Source organism: Notamacropus eugenii, chromosome 6 (genome assembly GCF_028372415.1).
Source record: "Notamacropus eugenii isolate mMacEug1 chromosome 6, mMacEug1.pri_v2, whole genome shotgun sequence".
NCBI lineage: Eukaryota > Metazoa > Chordata > Mammalia > Diprotodontia > Macropodidae > Notamacropus > Notamacropus eugenii.
Window position 1 is genome coordinate 137,542,420 of NC_092877.1, and position 20,719 is coordinate 137,563,138.

Sequence of the window (20,719 nt, forward strand, 5' to 3'; positions counted from 1 at the left end):
TAGAGGCAAGTTGGTAGCTCAGTGGATACAGCACTGAGCCCTGAGTCAGGAAGACCCGAGTTCAAATTCAGCTTCAGAAGCACCCTAGCTGTGTGATGTTGGCCAAGTCACTTAACCAGTTTCCAATGAGAAGGAAATACCAAACTACTCCAGTATCTTTCCCAAGAAAACCTCATCATGGACAATATAATCCACGGGGTCACAAAGAGTCAGATATGACTGAAAAACAATGACAAGTTGCTATTATGATTGGAATTAAAAATCACCTTTTGCCACCAAACTTAATTTAAGAAACATCTACAATGCCCACGAATTATGCTAAAGGCTAAGAATACAGAGATGAAAAGATAAAAAAGTCCACGACTTTTAGGAGCCTACAATTTAATAAGGGGTGTGTGGTATATTACATCCAGACAGGTGCTAGAGGAAAATCTGAAAAGGGAGGCATCATTTTCAGCTGGGGGAATGAGGCCAAGTTTCATGAAGGAGGAGGCACTGGAATGAAGGGGAGGACTCCTAACGGTATAAAGGCAGAGGGAATGAAACTTACAATTCAAGGAAGTGAAAGAGGGCAAGACAACGCCAGAGGAGAGCTGGCTGTCCAATCTGGCTGGAACAAAGGGCTGTGTGAAAGGGTGAATTTTATTCACTGGTAATGAGAAGCCACTGAGAATTTTTAACAGGTGAGTGACGTGGTCAGACCTAAGGAGTAGGAGAATGATTTTGGCAATTGAGCGCAGGACGGATTAGACAGAGGGAGACACTGGCGGCAAGGTGACCAATTAATAAATAATAATCGCTAGCATTTATATAGTGATAGTGCTTGCTGTATGTCAGGCACTGTTTGTTCTAAGTGCTTCATAATTTGATATAATCTCATTTGATCCTCATAACAACCCTGGGAGGCAAGCACTGTTTTTAATTACCATTTTACAGTTGAGGAAATTGAGACAAACAGAGGTGAAGTGATTTGCCCAGAGTCTCACAGTTAATAAGTACCTGAAACCAAATTTGAATCAGATCTTCTCCAATGGACTCCAGGTCCACTGTTCTATAGTTAGGAAGCTATGACAGAAGTATAAACAAGGCCCGAGTTACAGTGGTTATCAATGTGAGTGAAGAGGGGAAAGATACGAGTAATATCACAGAGGTAAAATTAATGTGATTTATCTGCTGATTAGAAAGGGCTGTGAAGAAGACAAAAGTGGAAGGTGAGCTTGGGTGGACTGGCTGGGGAAATACTGGAGCCACCCACAGAAATAGGAAGTTAGGGAGAAGGGCAGGTTTTCTGGGGCAGATGAATTTATGTGGGATATTCAGGAAAGGACATACAGCAGAAAACTGGAAATGTGGAACAAGACATCCAAGACCGGTGCCGATTTTCTATATTTATTTGGTTCTCCTTTCCATGGAGGTGAAAAGACAGAAGTGAGCCCATGACAGACGTATGTGGGTGGGAGGATACCCGTAATCGGGGACTACAAGTACATGAAGAAACTCGGAGGGAAATCAAGGACAGCAATATCGTAGAAGCTAAGGAAGAATCCTAAGATTTAGCCATGGGGGGGACCTCAATTTGGTCAGATACTTTCATTTTATAGATGAGGAAATGAAAGCCCAAATATGGCATCAAAAAGGAATTTAGAGACATGGCCACTAGACTGGGAAATTAAAAGGTTATTGGAAACCTTGGGAAGAGCAATTCCTCTCAAGTGGTAGGCATGGAAACCAGATTCTGGAGGAGGGCTGAGGAGTTAATGTTGTAAGGTAAGGAAGGGAGGAAGCATAGACTACTCTTCCTTATGGATTGCTTTTTCCTTATTAAAAATACATTTAATATGAATAATGACATTTTCTGTATTGGTATCAATTAATCAATCAACAAGCATTTATTAAGCATCTGCTATATGCCAGGAGAACAGGGAGATAAATTTGGTTCAGTGGAATGTGTGTTGGACTTGGAGACAGGAAAACCTGGACTGTAATTTTGCCCCTGATACTTACTAGTTGTGTGACAACAGGCAAGTCATTTCACCTCTCTAAGCCTCAGTCTCCTCATCTGTAAAATGAGGATAATACCACCAGTAGCATCTCTTGACCACTGCAAGAATCAAATGTGATAATATAGGGTGTCCCAAAAGTCTGTATATGTAATGCTCTTTGCCAACTTCAAAGTACTATGCAAACATCAGCTGTAAAAGAATTACCTATCTCTTTATTATATTTGGAATGGTAAAATAATAAAATTCCCACAATCAGTTATTTTTTCTCCGGGGCAAGAACTTGGTCACATAATGCAGAAGCCAGAGGTTAGGGTATCTGAATGTCTTTTATTATTTTTTTTCACATTTATCCTATTTGTGGTTAAACACAACTTCATCTGACAGTTTTAAAACCATTCTTGTAAATAATAAAAAAGAGCAACATTGGCCAAAATAAAAAGGACAAGATGTAAAAGGGTTAAAAAAAAAAAAGAAGCCATCTCTCAAAAAAGCATCTTTTGAACAAGCAAACAGAAGACCGTCCCCTGGGAATGTTTACAAACTCAACAGGACAGAAAAGAGGGGAACAAAACTTTACGATGGAGTCAAAAATAAACAGCAACAGCAGCGAGGATGCAAAGTGCAGGTGTGCCTAGGTTTCATCCCAACAAACCATTTGGGAAATGGATGTAGCCAACTAGTCTTTAGATAAAGTGACGCGTTCTATTTGGAAACAAACATTCAGTTACAGATCTTGCAGGTTTTCTATTTTGTTTCAGGTTACATTATATCTACTTTACAGTGCCTTTACCTGGAACAGAGGATGTATGCAATACATGGGTGGTTATGAGTCCTTACATCTACAGAAGAGACCTTACCTAAGTGGTAACGATTATTGTCTGTTTCCTCTTAGGAATGAACAATGAGAAGCTGCAATCTCTGCTCTCAGAAGTCCCGATACCCTTTTTTCTTTTGGCTAGAACACAAAACAAGCAAACCCCCAAATCAAACCCTGTCTCATCTTTGTCACTTTCAGTGAGTTGATTTGTTTTCCCTCCAAAAAAATGACCAAATAACCAGTTTGATCAATTTCCCCACTGAACTGACTGGTGGTTTGCTTGAATTGGCTATTCTAGGATTTGTTTCATCCTTCCCTTCCCATTTCATTGCTTTACTCCTTTGGGGAAGGGAAGCCAATACAGTTTGGGATCAGGGTGTTTACAAGTGGTGCTCTAGGAAACAGACCCAATGTAAACTCTATTTAAAAGGCATCCCACAGGGATGTGATATGAGACTGAGAGGGATAATCCAGCTGATGGTGCCTTTCCATTAACGATGACTTTGTTCACTGATATTTCCTTTTTTTTTTTTACAGGTCACATTTTAATAAAAAAAATACACAAATATCTTCCACTTGATTTAGAGTTTAAAAACTGAGAACTAATTTTACTGTGTTTACAGCTCAACAGGAGTAAGGTTAATAAGAACACGTACGTTTCACTGACAGTTTCATCTTTTTGGAATTTCACGGAATACAGCCCCATTTGGGTGGGTTTTTCTCTACTCCCACCAAAATGAAGTGAGTCCTGTACCTAACTGGAGATAGTTAAATATTTCTTCGACCATTTTCATTCTACTATATTATGAAAATACCAGGCTTCGAGCAAGGTACTAATAAATACTTAATTAAAAACAAATAAACAAAATCCCTGAACTCCAACACAAAACTTAAAAAACCCTTCCCTCCCCACCCTATCCCACCTCCCTGACAAAGGCCTCAACATCACCCTGACATGGCAGAGATTTCATAGTCACTGGCCGAGGTGATGGGCTTCCCCATCATCCGGATGTTCTTGGCATTGGTAATTCTGGCCATCATGCACACTGGCTTGTCAAAGTATTTCACCAGGGCAGGCTCAGTTAAGAGGGAAGCCAAAAACTGCTCAAAGGTGATGGCCCAGTCCCTGTCGAGGCTGTTGCTCCTAGGAAGGGCTGTGGTGCCTCGACCACTGCGTACCAGGACGGTGTCATCGCCAATGTCCTCACAGTGCAGCTTGTCCTCCTCATGGGAGCCTGCGCTCAGCACCGAGTAAGATGACATGGAACTGTCATCCTTTGTGTCATCATCAGAGATGAGCATGGAGGACCCAGCTCCATTGTCTCGGGGGGAAGAGTCCTCCAGCTTAATGTCCTCCATTTGCCCGCCCAGGGGGCCCTCTGAAGGCTCCTCGCTGTCCATCGTCAAGCTGGTGGGAAGCAACTCACTCGGCTCCACACAGTAGGATGGGCTGGGTCCTTTCTTGGGGAACAGCATGCTTTGGATGCCCTGGGCACAGGGGTGACCATTGCCTCCTCCCTCATTCTCTTTGACCGGCTGGGTGATAAACAGTTTTCCCACTTCTCCAATCTCTAGTAGCAGGCTAGTCACTGCAGCTGTGGCGTGGTACAACTCCTGCTCATTTGGGTCCTCACTAAACATGTTGTACATTGTCTTACACAGTTCAATAAACTGTCCCTGGGAACAAAACAGGAGATGTTTTATCATTATGCCATGTACATACCCTGGTCTGACCTGGGAAGAGAAAGCCATTAAAAATAATCCTTAGAAAATGTGCCTGGAAGGGCACTCATGATCACAAAAGTTTTCTTTTTAACTCTGTGTAATATGACATAGTCATAGGAGAAAGGTTCTTTAACCTGTTTTGTGATTCACCATAGGCAGTCTGTTGAAACCTATGAGGTGTTCTCAGAATAATAATTTTTTTTTTAAACAAAATTTTATAATGGAAGGAAAATTTAAAGATGTATTTTCCCCTATCATGGATAGATTTTTAGAATCTATACATAGCTCCCTTGGGAAATGTAAACCCCATATTAAGAACCCCTATCCTATGATGTAGAGCTAAAAGAAACATCTTATTTAACCCACTTATTTTCCTTTTGAGGAAACTGAGGATTAGAGGGGTATCACTCAGGTGGGTATTAAAAGAGCCAAGATTTGAACCTCTGATTTCAAATTCAGCATGATTTTCATGGGATTTTCAAGCCTCTTACACTCCTGGTTATTCATCCATTTACCAAAAGCTACATCACAATAGTTAGGATTTCCTACTTACAAGGCACAGGTATCTGTGCTTAAGAAAGCCTTATATATATAACCCTGGCTATTTTGGAACCCAGTGGGGACTCACAGTGGTTGAAATTTACTCTATTTCAACCAGTAGTGACTGTCAGTTTAGCCTTACTTAGATAATATGGAACACAGGTTATATAAGACACATGATGCTGTTTTATTAGCTTGCTTGACTGTGTATTTAATTTTTTGTTTGCTTTTGTTTTGGTTCTAAGATAGAACTTTTGATAATGAATGATTTACACAATTTTGGACATAGAAAATATGGGATTTTTGCTTTTTAAAAGTATATACATACTTGCTATTTGGCTTCCCTCCACATTTTCTGTTTTTGGTTGTTCATGGAGGGGGAAGGAGAAAAAATAAATGCTTTTTAATTGTGTGGAGTATGGCAACTAGCATCCAAAAAGTGCCTCTGGCCATGCAAAGAATGCTGCTGTGAATATTTTGATATACAACGGACCTTTGTTTCTGTCTTTGACCTTGACAGACTGACTAGGACTGCTGAGTCAGAAGGTTTGGAGCATTTAGTCACTTTTCTTGCCCCATTTTTGGTTGGATCACTTTTTGGCTGCATCAGTGCTGCATCAGTTGCTTCCCTGGGTTTTTGTGACATGGCCTTTACATGGTTTCTCCTCCTACATCACCCCAAAACACAGGCTATATTAGAATCAGTGGGCAACTATCTCAAAATCTTGTTTCCCTCACAATTTCTTCTACTTTTGTTGACTCCGATACAAATGGATCTGTGATTTCAGTGATACGGATGGGGCCTCCACTGATGATATTCACAACTGGATCTATATACTCCAGCTCATTCCATGCTACCAGGTATGTCCCAATGTTCTCACTGTAAATTTATGATATTTAACCACACTGGGCCCATAAGTGAAGAATGGTTTTTACATTTTTAAATAAACAGGTGGTGGGCCAGATTTGGCCCTTGGGCAATAGTTACCTACCCCTGCTATGGATTTTGTTATAGTCTAAGAGAAAAAAAGCACCCAGGGTAGAAATGAGTGATAGTGAAAAGTCAAGTAGTTACCTGGTTCAATCTGGGCAGATCCTTTGAATTCTTTGCCTTAGCTTTATTCTCTTGGGTCCACAGCCTCAGGTAGTTACGATTGTCTTGGGAATTCACCTTCTTCCCTAAAATGAAAAGGTCAAGATATAAGGAGACAGTCTAACCGATGGGCTATCAAAAGGCAAAAAAAAAGAAAAATTTTAAAATTAATTAAAATTTAAATCACACTAAATTAAATAATTAAATACAGAATATGGAAAAAGTTATACCTTTGTCTGACTTGAGACTCACTGTAACAAACCCATCGTCAGCATTTGGCTTGGTCCTACTCTCCAGGCCAACAACTAAGAAAATATTCAGAAGGACAATAGGAGATTTTAGTGCATAGTAAGCTATGTCATTTAAAAAGCAAAGCAAAACCTAATACTTGACTTTTATAGTAGGGCACCAGCAGCATTTGTCTTCAAGTTCTCAAGTGTATGTCAAAACCAGCACAGAACAGGAATGAAAATGATGCTGTCCCACACTGCAAAGTCTCGGTGATACTCATACAAAGCTTAGATCCCGTTGTAACAAAGGGAAACTGTTAAGCAAAAATAACCAATTGAATGAGAGCATGTAACTGTGTATGTATCATCCTACCCCACTGTACTCCATCTCTCAATAACCAATTGAATAAGAACATGTAACTGTGTATATATCATCCTGCCCCATTGTACTCCATCTCTCAATAACGATTTGAATGAGAGCATGTAATTGTGTATGTAATCATCCTGCCCTGTTGTACTCTATCTCTTTCTACTGATAGGAAAAGTAGGTTTCATTTTCTCTTCTCCTTTACTAAGACTGGTTATTACGATTTCTCAGAGTTTAGGTTTCTTGTTCTTTGCGGATTGTTCTTTTGCTTCTACTTATAATTCTCTCTTTTAAGCACTTTTCCAAGTGCCTTAAAAGTCCCCTTTTACACTTTTGAAAACGGTTAGTATACCTTCACTTTGTATCTGTAATGTCGTTTTTCTTCCAGATTCTAGGAGTTACTTGTTCAAAGAAATAAGGTGCCAGAGTTTGCTACATTTAGAAGGACAAAAGAAAGAGTAAGAAAATACAGTACTGTTTTCATAGTAGTATTAAATGGAGGTGTGTTTTTGAGTTGGAAAAGACTAGAGAACATCTAGTCCAATCCCATTATTTTATAGATGAAGAAACTAAAGCCTGAAAAAGAAAGGGAATTTAGGGGCTTGGGTCACAAAGGGCCAATTCCATGACATAGCCAAGAACTAAACTCTGGTTTCCCAAGTTCCGATCCAAGGCTGTTAACACTGAACTTGTCTATTCTTCCTTATGTTTACAAGTGTTACTGGAATTCCTTCAGGTTTAGAGTATGCTATTTTAAAAATGGGACTTTCTAGGATTCACCTATAGCTTTGTAGAGTTCCATAGGAAAATAGACGTTTTAAGAAAAAGATGTGAGAAATAAAGTTCCTTGGTCTGCCAGCTACAGGCGTGTAACAGCCCCCTTTCCCTAGGGTTACATTCCACCCCCTCAAAAAAAAAAACAACAACCCATGTACCTGAGCTTGCTTATGCAAGGCACTAAATTTAAATTCCATCATGACATTTCAAGTTAGGATGCTATATTTAGAGTCAGAGGATCTACATCTAAATCTCAGTCCTAGAACTTATTCTTCATGCCTCAGTTTACTTATTGTAAAACATTGGGGTAGGATAAGATGATCTTTAAGGTTCATTTTGGCTTTCAATCTACGAAAATCCTACAATACTAACATATGACCATGGATAAATTATTTCACTCTCACAAAGGATGAGTAAAATGGGCATATTATTACAGAGGAGGAAACTGAGGTCACACAGTAAGTGTCCGAGACTGGATTTAAACTCAGGGCTTCCCACCTCCAGGTCAGCCTCTAATGTATTTAGATGCTTTGATAGATCTGAAAACTCTTTGTCTTTCCTGTGATGAAAGAAGGTCGGAAAACATCTTCACTAAGGAAAAAAAAAAGTAAAAACACCTACCATGTGTACACTCAGGAGTGATATCTTCAAAAAAGTACTGAGTGGCTTCAAAAGCAGAATCTGGCTCTTCTTGATCAGGGGATGGCTCTGGGGAGGGAAGAGAATGTGGTTACTCAAAATATAAATGGGTTTTTAAGATAGGTCTTATCTTAACAGACCCATGAAAAACTATGTTGGAAAAACCAGCAGAAGGGACTTAGATGGAGACATCTGACACCCTGGTACTTGTCACATGGAACCTCTCACTTTGCATGAACTCCTGTTGGGGTTCAGTGACTAAGATCACCACACAGGCCCCCTTGCACCGGGGACCAAAGAGGAGGAGAAAGAACTCAATATGTTGGGAGTTGATGTGACAAGCACAAAACTGAGGGCCAAAGTTTTCTTTTGATTACTGCTATGTCAAGGAGTTGAGATAATAATTTACAATATTGTGTCCAATGGCTTTCCCCTTCAAAATTACCCTTCCCGGCTAATGCAGTGTTATTACTGTACTTCAGAAAGGCCCTAATGGAGCTGATAGTTGCTACCATTAACCACTCCCCTGCCCTAGTCATGCTCGAATCTGCCTGGACTTGGTCCAGAGACTGAGATTACATCAACAAAAAGTGATCCTTGTGGAGAGCTTAAAAAAAGAAAGGACACTGGAGCCAGGCACTTAGTTTGACTGTTGTGTCTCCCTCATCGCTGAGTGAATGCTGAAACTAGACTTTTGACTTTGGGGCATATGAAATGGGCAGCTGTTGGCATTATTGCTAGCAGGAAATCATAGGGCTGCTGTTCTGAAACTCCCCGGGATGGATGGATGGATGGATGTGTTTTGCTAATTACATTTCCTAAAAAAGAGTATGTAATCTCAGACAAGCAGTCAAAAAGGCAAACTGGCTTGTTGCTACAGCTGTGCAAATATTCAATGAAGAATGAAAACCACATTTGCAGCAGATGAGACTCTCTGTAGGAGGGAGAGAACCTTGCTACGTGAGCCAAGACTGTCTGTGCTGTCCTCCTCTCACACCAAGCCTCTCTTTTTAAGATTCGCCTTCTATCCTCATTAAACAACTTGACAAGCTCTATGTCTCAGGGTACCATGATTTATCACAAAAGAAATACCTACATGCCCTGGGGAACATTAGCAATATATGCATTTATAAGAAGTAACTATTAAAAAACTGTTCCTCCTTGTATCCCTACAACCATACCACATACATTTGGACATCCAGTGTCTGGCTATACTAAGAAAGTCACCATGCAAGATACATTGTCCCCCCGATGCCAGACAGTTTACCTTTATCAATTATTTTATGCTAATTTCTGTCTTCTACTTTGCTCATCCTCCATGAAAGTATGAATTTTCCCTTGAAAGATTTATAAATCAACTTCCTAACACTATAGTATGAGGGAAGATATTTTTAAATTAAAAAATCCCCCAAAACATTAACTGGACAGAAAGTCACTGAAAATGGTCAAAAAGAAAAACGTAGACTTTGCCTTCTTCACAACTCAGCCCAAGGTGTTTACTGAGTGACGGGATCTAACACAAGGTATTCTCATCCTTGGTTTGCAATGTCCTGATTTAACAATGTCGAGAAAAAAAAATACAACGTTCATTATATTCCCTGTTTTTTTCCTTTGGCACTGAGGTAATTAAAGAATAATACGCATTCAAATAATAATTCACATTTGAAATACACATTGTAGGGTGTAAATTGAAAGGCCTGTACTGATGCGACAGGACACCCTGCTAGATTTAAATTCCTCTACATTTGTTAATCTGTCAAGTTTGTGTTTTGTGTGAAATGTATTTTCATATAAAAGATGTTAACCAAGTAAACCAAAATAATGGCTACGATGGCCATGGGGGCAAAGAAGGAAGAAGCTGTGACAGCTGTCCTGCCTCCATCCTCGTTCATATAATAGACATTTTTTTCATTTGACAACTGTTCATTCACCATTGCTCTAAGAAAACAGATAAAATCAGAAATCTGGAGCTAGAGGATGAGGTTCAGACTGGCCCTTAAAAGAGGAAAAAAAAAGACCTCTCTTCCCTGAAGTTCTCCCTTAGGTGGAGGTGGGGTCTTTCTTTTGCCTAAGGATTTTTTTTTGAGCTTTGAGGAGTAGAGTGAAGATGGGAGGTCCCTCAAGACACTTTTGCCAGAGAGAAAGCATAAACAAGGTCTTCTTAGCAGATTTTCTCCTCTCAGGGAGGTCCAACCTAAAGTTGCCTCTTAAATTCGCATCTTTCTGGAGTCCCTGTAAAATCCCCTACCTTTGTAGGACCCTTTCCCCAAACTCAGAGGCTGATCTGGGCAGTTCACTTACCAGGCAAAACATGCATTTTGTACAGGAGCTTAAGTTTCTCTGTGAGGTCCCCATGACAGGCTGCGCCTAAAAAGAGCAAACGTTACCATCACTCATGGAAGTCCCTCAGCCCTCCTTTGCTATTGGTCAGTTATTCAGTCATTTTCAACTCTTTGTGACCCCATTTGGGATTTTCTTGGCAAAGATCCTGGAGGGGTTTGCCATTTCTTTCTCCTGCTCATTTTACAGATGAGGAAACTGAGGTAAACAGGGTTAAATGACTTGCTCAGGGTCACACAGCTAGTAAGGGTCTGATACTGGATTTGAACACAGGTCTTTCTGCGTGTAGGCCTGTCACTCTATCCTGTGCCATCTAGCTGCCCTAGAGCCCTCCTGCCCAGTATATAACCATCACTGTCACCGTCACCACCATTATCACAATAGTTAGCATTTATGTAATGCCTACTGGGTACTAGGCACTGTACTAAGTTATAAATATCTCATTTAATTCTCACAACAACACTGGGAGATAGGTACTATTATTATCACCCCCATTTAATAGATGAGGAAACTAAGGCAAAGAGAGGTGACTTGCCTGGGATTACATAGCTAGTAAGTGTCTTAGAATATGAATTCAGGTCTTCCCAATTCCTAAGGCCTAGGAATGCATCTACTTCATGGTGCTGAACTATTTGGCATTCCTCAAGAAACCTTCATGGAACATAGCTGAGGAAAATTCTAATTCTGATTAGGGACTGTCTGGACATGACTTTCTATTGGGAAACGTAACTCAAATATATCTGATCATTTGTTAAAAAACAAAAACATAAAAACTTCACTAGACTTAGACCAAAAATAATTTCCAAATAACAAAGAGGGATTTGTTTCTCTCCCCTTTCTATGGCAAATTTAAATTATTCTTCTCCAAAATGCTTATTCACTTAACAAAACAGGTCAGTGTGATTCTGGACATCACTTGTTAGAGAATCTTAACATTTTTAAAGTCACATGTAAAGGCAGAATGTGATAACCAATCTTTTTTTTTTTTTTTTAAACAGGAACTACTGTTCATCTAGGTCTTCCATATCTGGCCCTTGAAAAATTGATAAAAAAACAAACAAACAAACAACTTAAATTCCACCTTTTTGATTTTAGCCCAATGTTCAAACTCATTAGATTAATTTGAACCATAATTCTATGCATTGGATTGACTGTCCATAGTTCTGTGATCTACAACTGAGAAAAAGGTCTTTTTTTCTTCATCCATGTTGTTGATAAAAATGTTCACTAGTACACTTTCAAGGACAGAATCCTTTCATGTTGACATTAGAACTTTTCCTCCTGGCTAAGAGACAACTATTTGTCCACACATTCTGGGTTACTTGTTCTACTGGCTGTAAACTGACATCTTTACAAATCCATCTTTCCTCATCTTATCCACAAGAATGATCCTGGGAAATTTGCTAAATGCCTTACTGAAACCAAAATACATTTTATCTCTAGCTTTCCTCTATCAATTCAATTACTATTGAAAAAAAGAAAAATATATTTTCTTGACGTGACTTTCTTGGTAAACCCATGCTGGTTCCTCATGATCACTGCTTTCTTTTTAAAGGTCTCACAACTTAATAATCAATTATATCCTTATGCTAGAGATAAAATGACATGATCACTCTGATTTCCATATTCTGTCTTCCTATCAGGAGGGAATTTGCCCATTGCTAGCCTTCTCACATGTCACGATAACAGATAAGAATTCTGCCCATACCTGTCTGCAAGCACCTTCTGTATCTTGCGGTGTAACCTACCTATATCCAGAGACCTGAACTCATTTAAAAGGACAACGTGCTCTTTTATTGTATTCTAACTCATCTTTGGATCAGCTGCTTAAGATGACTGTTCAGTTCTTTCTGTTTAAAGACATTCTCTTGAGTAGAGAAGATGGAAATAAAATAGGAATTGTATAGCTCTGCATCTTTCTCATCTGTGAACCTATTACTGTCTTTGCTAAGCAAAAAACTAACCCTCCCTCATCTTTTTCTCCTTAAAAATAGGTTAAAAAATGGAAACACAATAGGAATTGTGTAATTCTACATCTCTTTGTCATCTGTGAAGTGATTACTGTCTTTGCTAAGCAAAGAAACTAATCCTCCCTCACTTTTTTCTCCTTAAAAATAGCTTACAAGGGCTTTTGCTCTTGTTAGTATTTCTTGTAAGCTTGTGCTCATGATGGGTCTTAGCCTTTCTGACACTATTCTTACTAATCGAGGTCACCTTTCTGTGTCTGTCCTGGTGTATGCACTCCTCCTGTCTTTAGTGTGTTATTTTGCACCTAGATTTGTGGGTCACATAACAATAAAATATATTATTTACACACATAGATAAAAATGCTGCACTTGGCTTGGAGACCTTATAGATGAGTTACTTCTCTGTCCTTTAAGGCTGCCCTTCCCAGATAATGAAGAGTTCTGTACTCATGGAGCTGACTACTGCTCAGGTTACCCCAAATCATGCCATAGTTTGTCCGTACTTAGTCCAGACACAAATTCTCGGAAGTTGATTAGAGAGTCTCCATTTTCATCCAGTAACTGGAATAAGCGAGAAGCCAGCACGTCAGAGTGAGTCCCACAGGCCCACGGGAAGAGCAGGGCGAACATCCCTTTGAACTGCTCAAAATCAATACGGTATTGTTCCAGGTAAGGTAGGCTGGGGTCGTGGCGGTCCAGGGCATTGCTGTTCCCACCCCAATAGCAGCTGGTGAGATGTTCTGCCTGGCAGGAGGTGAAGTGGAAGAGAACAAGATTAGACACAGATCATAATTGCATCGTCATTTCCATCAGTATGGCAATCTTGTAAAAGAAGTGATTTTCCTGAAAACCAGAGAGGGGGAAAAGGGGTGGAGGGGGCTCATTATTTCCTTTCCACCTCCACCACCACCTTGTTTTTTGGGTCTACCCTTTCACTCCAGGCCATCATGGCTGTGCATATTTAATCTGAGTGACCTAGAACAATTAAGGTTGGAAAGAAAAGAAAAGTGGGAGTGGGGGGAATAAAATGTTATTCACAAAACATCAACTTGAAGATATACTCCCAAAATCATAACTTCATAACAACTCTGTGGAGTACATAGTGCAGTGATTATTAAGGTTGTTTTTAAGATGCAGAAAGTGAGGTAGAGTGGTTACGTGACTTGCCCACACACACACACACACACACACACACACACACACACACACACACACACACACTTCAAATCTTGACCTCAGATCCATGTCCAGTACTCTGCATTAAAAAACAATCCTGGACATTTTTAATCATCCAGTCTCATGTAACTGCATGTGGTCTTTGGGAGAATTTAGTGTCACTCACTAACCAAAGGGAATAGAGCTCCAATCTTAAGACAAACTTCCATTTTTCTCTCTTGTTATATGAAGCAGCTTATGTATTGAGAGAGCACTGAATGGGAGTTATTACAAGTATTTGTTATTCAGTTGTTTCAGTTGTATCCAACTCTCTGTAATCCCATCTGAGGTTTTCTTGGCAAAGATACTGGAGTGGTTTGCCATTTTCTTCTCTAGCTCATTTGACAGATGAGAAAACTGAGGCAAATAGGGTTAGGTGACTTGCCCAGGATCATACAGTATCTGAGGCCAAACTGACTTTGAGGAAAATATTCAATGTCTTTAGGCCTTGCTTTAAGTAAGGAGTTTTAATTAGATGGTGTCTACAGACTTTTCTAGCTTGAAATCCTATGATAAGTAAGTCTTTTTTTTTTTTTTTAAAGCATGTTCAAATAGTTCATCCTTGTTAGGGAATACTGAAGAAACTTCTGAGTCTGAGTTTTCAGGCTTCCACTTTGTTCTTAATCAGGAAATAAGTAAAAAGGCATTTTTTGTCCTAACCTTAATATTTGATTAATTGCAACTGTTATATGAACACATCCTATTTGCAAAGCACTGGAACAAAAGCTATATTTAAGCAAACTGAATTTGCATGTCAGGAGCAGTATAGGAGAAGTTTAACTCTGCAAGGAAGGCTATCTACTCCAACCTCCTCACTTTATAAATAAGAAAACTAATGGGAAATGACTTTCCTAAGGTCACAAAGAAATAATAATCAGAATTTGAACCAATAGCCTATGAATACAAGATGAATACTTTTCATACTGTATCACATTCAAATCTTGGTTCTTTGACATCAAACCCAACATCCCTTTCAAAATTCCATGCTGCCTCTACTGGACAGAATCCTGGCATGGCATGTTCACTCCTTTTACCATCTCTAGAATGGCTTTATGACACCCAATGGAGTCAATCAGTAAACTCAGCAGAAGGAAGTGGACACTGGTTTATAAAGTGTTAAGAAGATTCCTACCCACCCTAAAAAACTTCTTAATGGAAATCATGTTCTAACTTGAATGTCTATCTAAAATGGTAGAAATGAGAAAAAAAGAGAAAAAAAATCACTGAATTGTTATCATTAATATTTCTTCATTCTTTTCATTAATGAGAAAAATTAGTGAGGATAAAATCATTAAATCCACAGGACAGAAATTTAATCATTCAGGCATCTCCTTCTCTAATGTAACATTCTTATGTATTTATAAAGTTATATTTTATTTCCCATTAAGAGTTTTATTTAGGACATATGCATTGATAATAACTTCATTCCAAATTTAAATTTCATTTTGACTGCTCTAAGTTTCATGGGTTAACACTTCCTACTTTTATTGACCCTAAACTACAATTAAGAATATTTTGTGCAATGAAAGAGGGAAGGAAATATCAACTTCATATAGTTAGAAGTGTGATCCCATTTTTTTTTGGTCTTAAATACTACACTTTTGTATTCTCAGTGATGCCTTAGTCTTGTGTGGTAAGCTTTCTTGAGGCATCACTGCTACCTCTATAGACGTGAGTTACCATGATTGCTATTGAGTTTATTTTAACTTTAAAAGGCACTGCTACAGCTAGAAAATTTCCCTGACAAATTCGAATTCATTTCAATGGTTTTTTCCTTGCATGCCCATCAATTTCACTTATAGCTTACTTTGAAAAGAGTATAAAGTTCTTCCAGTTCATCAATTGTGAATGACGTTTCAGTCACTATTGTCCGTACCTTCGAAAAACGGAAGAAGAAAGGTTAGAGGCAGAGAAGGTCACTAGAAAGTGTTTCAGGCTCACCTTTGCAACACTGCTATTTTCCCACTGAAGAAAACAGAGGAGCAAGTCAGGAAGAATTAGTACTGCAGGTGATCCCAAGGGCATTTGAATGTTAAGGCTACAAAGTAATATTACAATGATGACTTGGGCATGTGAAAAGGCATATGAGCTTTTCTATCAAGGACATGAATGACTAAGAAAGGAGGAGGTGGGCTGGTCATGCAGTGACAGAGATGGATAAGAGATGGTGAGCCAAAGTGACAGACTGGCATTTGAACACTATGAAAAGAACCAGAGGAAGGCCTCGGGTACGTGGGGATAGATGCTTTGCTGTGAGCTTACAAAAAAGACGGATGAGAATCTCATAGGATGAGAAGGGAGTGGAGGCAGTGCCTGGGCTGATGAGATTATAGATCACAGGATCATAAAATGAAAGTTCAAGGAGATCCTCCATATAACACAAATCCTTCATAGGTAGTATAGTGAATACAGTGCTGGACCTGGAGTTAGGAAGACCGAAGTTCAAATCCAGCCTCAGATGCTTACTAGCTGTGTAACCTGGGACAAGTCACTTAACCTTGTTTGCCTCAATTTCCTCATCTATAAAATGAGCTAGAGATAGAAATGGCAAACCACTCCAGTATCTTTGTCAAGAAAGCCCCAAATGAAGTCAGAGTCAGATGTGACTGAACGTTTTTTTTCAGATGAAGGCCCAGAAAGGTTACGTGAATTGTCCAGTGATAGAGGCAAAATTTGTACCCCAGTTTCTCTGACCTCCATCCAGCATTGTTTCTACTACACCATGCCCACCAGGAGAGAATTCAGGGGCCAGGGAAAGGAATTTTTATATGGAGGGGAGGAGATGTCATTTTATAAAGGACTTACCACATTACGCTTAGTAGTATCTTCAAGAGTCTGGATGACCTTCAGCCTCTGTTTAAATCTCATCTGTTCGATCAAGTCAGCTCGGATAGTTCCAAATCTCTGGAAAGGAAAACCCAGTATTTCTGAAGATTTTTGTGGAGAACTTAAGTTGTCTTTCTCCAGAAAAATTAGTGAAGAAAGCCTTATGGCAGCTCAAAGCTTAGCTGATGTGGTTTATTCCAGGAAGGCCTATCCTGACCCCATCTATCTCGAGGCATGTTTATTTATGAATATATTGTTCTCCTTTCTTTACCCCAGAATGTATTCCTTGAAGGCAATAGGTACTTTCTTTTGTTGTTTTTGGTTTTTGGTATTCCCAGTGTCCAATCAATGTTTGGCAAATAACGATGATGGCTAGCATTTATATAGCATTATATATTTTTAAAATATCAACTCATTTTATCCCTGCAACAACCTTGACGGGGAGAATCTATTATTAATTCCCATTTACAGGTGAGGGCACTGAGGCAGACAGAGGTTAAGTGCTCTATCCACTGTGCCATTTAGCTTAGAAATTGGTTGATTTCAGAAGTAACATGTGGTGATCATTCTAAGATTTGTTCTCATTTTTAAAATTGCTATTTAATGATTAGAAGTTCTGTAGAACTTATTTGACTCTGTCTTCCTAGGGGAGGAGGAAGGGGAAAGGAGAAGGCATGAGAATGTCTTGACATAAATTCATTCTTAGTTTACAATTATAAAAAAAAATAGCTAAAGGCAATATTTCCCATAGTTTAAGCTAAGTGGTGCAAGGGACAGAGCACCAGGCTCCACGAGGAGCTGGACGCATCTGAAACAACTAACCAACAAAAAATTTCATGAAGGAAAGAGTTGTGTTGTTCTTCCCATGGTGTAGCACAATTCCTTTTACACACTAGGTGATGTTTGTTGAATGTTCAGGCAGTCTTCAAGTCTTAGGGCAACAAAAGGAAGGACCAAGAAATAGAATCGACCACTTTGATGCTTGCATGTGCCAATTGTCACAGGTCTGCTAATGAAGAGGCCAGTATTAAGGCACCATAAATGCCTGGTTTTAGGAAAGGAAAAAAGGCATGCTGAGGTTGAGAAATTGCCCTCTGCAGCAGCTGGTATCAGGGAAACTACAGTAGACTCCTCCCCTCCAACCCCCTCTCCAGGTCAACATGAAGAGATCCAAAGTTCTTCTTCTTCTTAGCAGCATCGAGCCCTTCCTTAGACGATAAAGCTCCAGCTTCCCCATCAGTGAGAGCTCCAACCTGAGTATGGCTTCTTGCCAAGGAATGAACAGGGCTTCCTTGTAACCAAAGGCAAAATAATCTGTACTAAATTTGACTTTCTTTTTGCAAATGTCTTGAGATTTTTCATCCACTCCCTCCTGTGCTATTGAAAATGAAATGCTTCTTAATAATATGTAATAAGATCTTTACTTGTTTTGCCTTGTACAAGTCTGCTATTTTCTCAAAGCAAAAAATAGTCCATTTATTTCTAAAATATCTTAAAAAAAAAAATCCAACGCAAAGCCCCCAAACATGCTTCAAACCAACAATTCACAGAGAAGAACTGCTTTTGAACAGGGTATGATATGGCCAGAGAGGATCTGTCTAGACGCAGAGGAAGCTAATTTCTAAGGTTAATTAGATACCGACGGAGGAGGTAATACCAAGTGTTACATAAGCAGCCTTCTTCTTCTGAAGTTTCTGTCTGGTCACATCTACTCCATAGAATCAGCTCAATCAGAAGACACTGAAATGTCTGGTGTATCTTATTTACAGCTGCACATCTAGCAGCAGCTCCCTTATCATACATTTGGGAGCAGAGTGGCCTTTTCTATGTGTCAGCTGAAGAGAAGGGGAAAAGCGAGGGCTGGGGGAGACTTGGGCCATAGCGCTTTAACACGAGAAGGACCAGGAACATCAATAGACTCAAGAATCTTTAAATGATTAAAGAAAATTTTGAATAATTTTATTATAATTATATTATTTTGAATACAATTGAATAAAATTTTGAATAATTTTATTATAATTTACTATGATTTCTTCTATCTTTGGAAATGCTCATTAAATATGAACAATTATAATTTTACTTTGAAAAAACCATTTTAATCTTACTATCACTATTTTCTTTGCCTCACAGGTTAAAAAACTCATCACTTAAAGCAGCTTTGTCTCTTGAGGTATTAAACTTCAGTTCTTTTCAGTTAATAGATCCATGCAATGAAGAGAGAGCTGGTATATCTCAGATTCAATAGGCCTATATGTGATAATGAAAAAGGATGCATATTCAGAGCTAGTGATAAGAATGCAGGAAGGAGCTACCCATTTTTGGACTGGGATCATTTAGAGTATGCAATTGTCCTTCCACTTAGAAGTTCCCATAAGTATACTGGCGACTCTCAACTTGGATCTTGCTATTTGGCGATGACTTCTAAAGGAAAAATCAAGAGGAATGACATAATTTTCCTTCTGGAGGAACTTGGATGTATTAATTTGCTAAAAATAGAGTGAATAAATTAGCTCAGCATGTCCGGGAGCCAACATTTCCCAAGATTCACAAACCAGATGCAAATGGCCAGAGATAAACCCTTCTCTCAGGACATCCAGAAATTCAATTCAATTCTCAGTGAAAGGAAATAATGCAATGTGATAAAAAAAAATCTAAATAAAAAATCTTTGGGAAAAGCCAAAATTGGAGTCATTCCTAAATTGGCCCATCCCTTAAACTGCTTGGTCTTACTGACAAGCAGTAAAGTATAATGAAAAATTAAGTAGATTTAGGCAACTAGATAGTGCTGGGCCTGGACTCAGGAAAATTCATCTTCCTGAGTTCAAATCTGGCATCATATACTTACTAGCTGTGTGACCAAGTCACTTAAACCTATTTGCCTCAGTTTCCTCATCTGTTAAATGAGTTGGAGAGAGAAGTGACAAACTACTTCAGAATCTTTGCCAAGAAAAACCCAAATGGGGTCACAACTGAAACAACTCAACAACAGCAATGCCAACAAAGTGAGCACATGGATGCAAACCCCAACACTTTGACTGTATGAGATTGGGTGAATCACTGCACTACTCTGGGCCTTAGAGTTAGATTTTATAAAATGAAGGGCTAAGGGTCCTTCTCCATTGCAATCAATGATCCTTGCTATCTCAAGGATCTTTGTTATCTCTGTTATCTTTATTATCTCAATATTTGTGCAATTCTTTCTGCCATCACTTTTCCCCATTTGGTGATCTAACCTTGATGATCTAACAGGCAAATTGTCTTAATAGCAAATAGGCCTGGGATGCCACCTAAAAAACATGCAGACTTTATTTCTTCCCATTAGCATCTGCTAATTTAATAGTTTTCCATTGTGCAGTTTTCATTTCTGAGGCTACATAGTGACTAACTCATAAAAGGCACCAGAGGAGAGAGAAGAAATTAGCTCTTTTAGCAGGTACTACAAAATCAAAATGTCCCATGGCTCAAATTTAGTCAACCAGCCCATCTTCATAGAGGCACACACTTGATGATCGAGTTCCTGGCCAAGACAGTTATACCTGCACAGGTAGCTGGAGGGTCATGGAGAGTTGGATTTGCATTTTTTTTTACTGCATGACTACCTCTCTGACATCTCCCATAATTAAGAGGCTCCCCTGGGTCAAAGTGCACATTCCTTCCAGGCTGGCTGTGGCAGAACAGATAGCACTTAGTTTGAAATCAGAAAACCTGGGTTTCAATTCCAGGCTGCTGGAGGCAACCTGTTCTCTTTTTGTCCTCTCCAGTGGACTAGATGCCCTTTTAACTCTTTTCAGGTCTAAATCTTTCAATGTTATAAAAAATTAAGGTTCATTTACATCTTAGTCTAAAATACTTCAGGTTTTTTTTTCTTTCTTTCTAATCTTAACTTTTGGCTACTTTGGTAGTCAGGGATGGAGTGGCTGAAGAAGGAGGTAAAATTCATGTCCCAAAAAGCCACAAGGTGGGGGACTCTGGGCTGCCCAAGGGCATTAGGTTTAGGAGGATGCTTTCTCCATTTCAATGGGGTACTCCTCAGGCTAGAAGCAGGGAAAAGAAAATGAAGAGAAAAGGAGGAGAAGCCATGGAAGAAACAGTTTCTATACATGATATTTGAGGAGATTTCCTTACTTAGCAACTTCTGCCAGAGAGGGGGAGATCCTAAGCTCCCTCATTCCTGGACTCT

At 39.2% G+C, this 20,719-nt stretch overlaps 1 protein-coding gene across 4 annotated transcripts in view; it reads right to left on the minus strand.

Moving 5' to 3' along the window:
- Positions 1–2,310: 2,310 nt before the first annotated feature.
- Positions 2,311–20,719, minus strand: part of TBC1D9 (TBC1 domain family member 9) — a 123,582-nt gene continuing 105,173 nt past the window's right edge. For 2 of the 4 annotated variants that reach the window (XM_072621107.1, XM_072621109.1), the window contains 8 exons: positions 16,519–16,617; positions 15,521–15,589; positions 13,002–13,242; positions 10,493–10,558; positions 8,174–8,260; positions 6,409–6,483; positions 6,161–6,264; positions 2,311–4,497 (listed from right to left, as the gene is read on the minus strand). In XM_072621107.1, coding sequence (XP_072477208.1) covers positions 3,766–4,497; positions 6,161–6,264; positions 6,409–6,483; positions 8,174–8,260; positions 10,493–10,558; positions 13,002–13,242; positions 15,521–15,589; positions 16,519–16,617 — 1,473 coding nt within the window. In that variant the 3' untranslated portion in view covers positions 2,311–3,765. Of the gene's footprint in view, positions 4,498–6,160; positions 6,265–6,407; positions 6,484–7,127; positions 7,208–8,173; positions 8,261–10,492; positions 10,559–13,001; positions 13,243–15,520; positions 15,590–16,518; positions 16,618–20,719 lie in introns of those variants that run through there. The other 2 variants (XM_072621108.1, XR_011969699.1) reach the window with 2 other exon arrangements.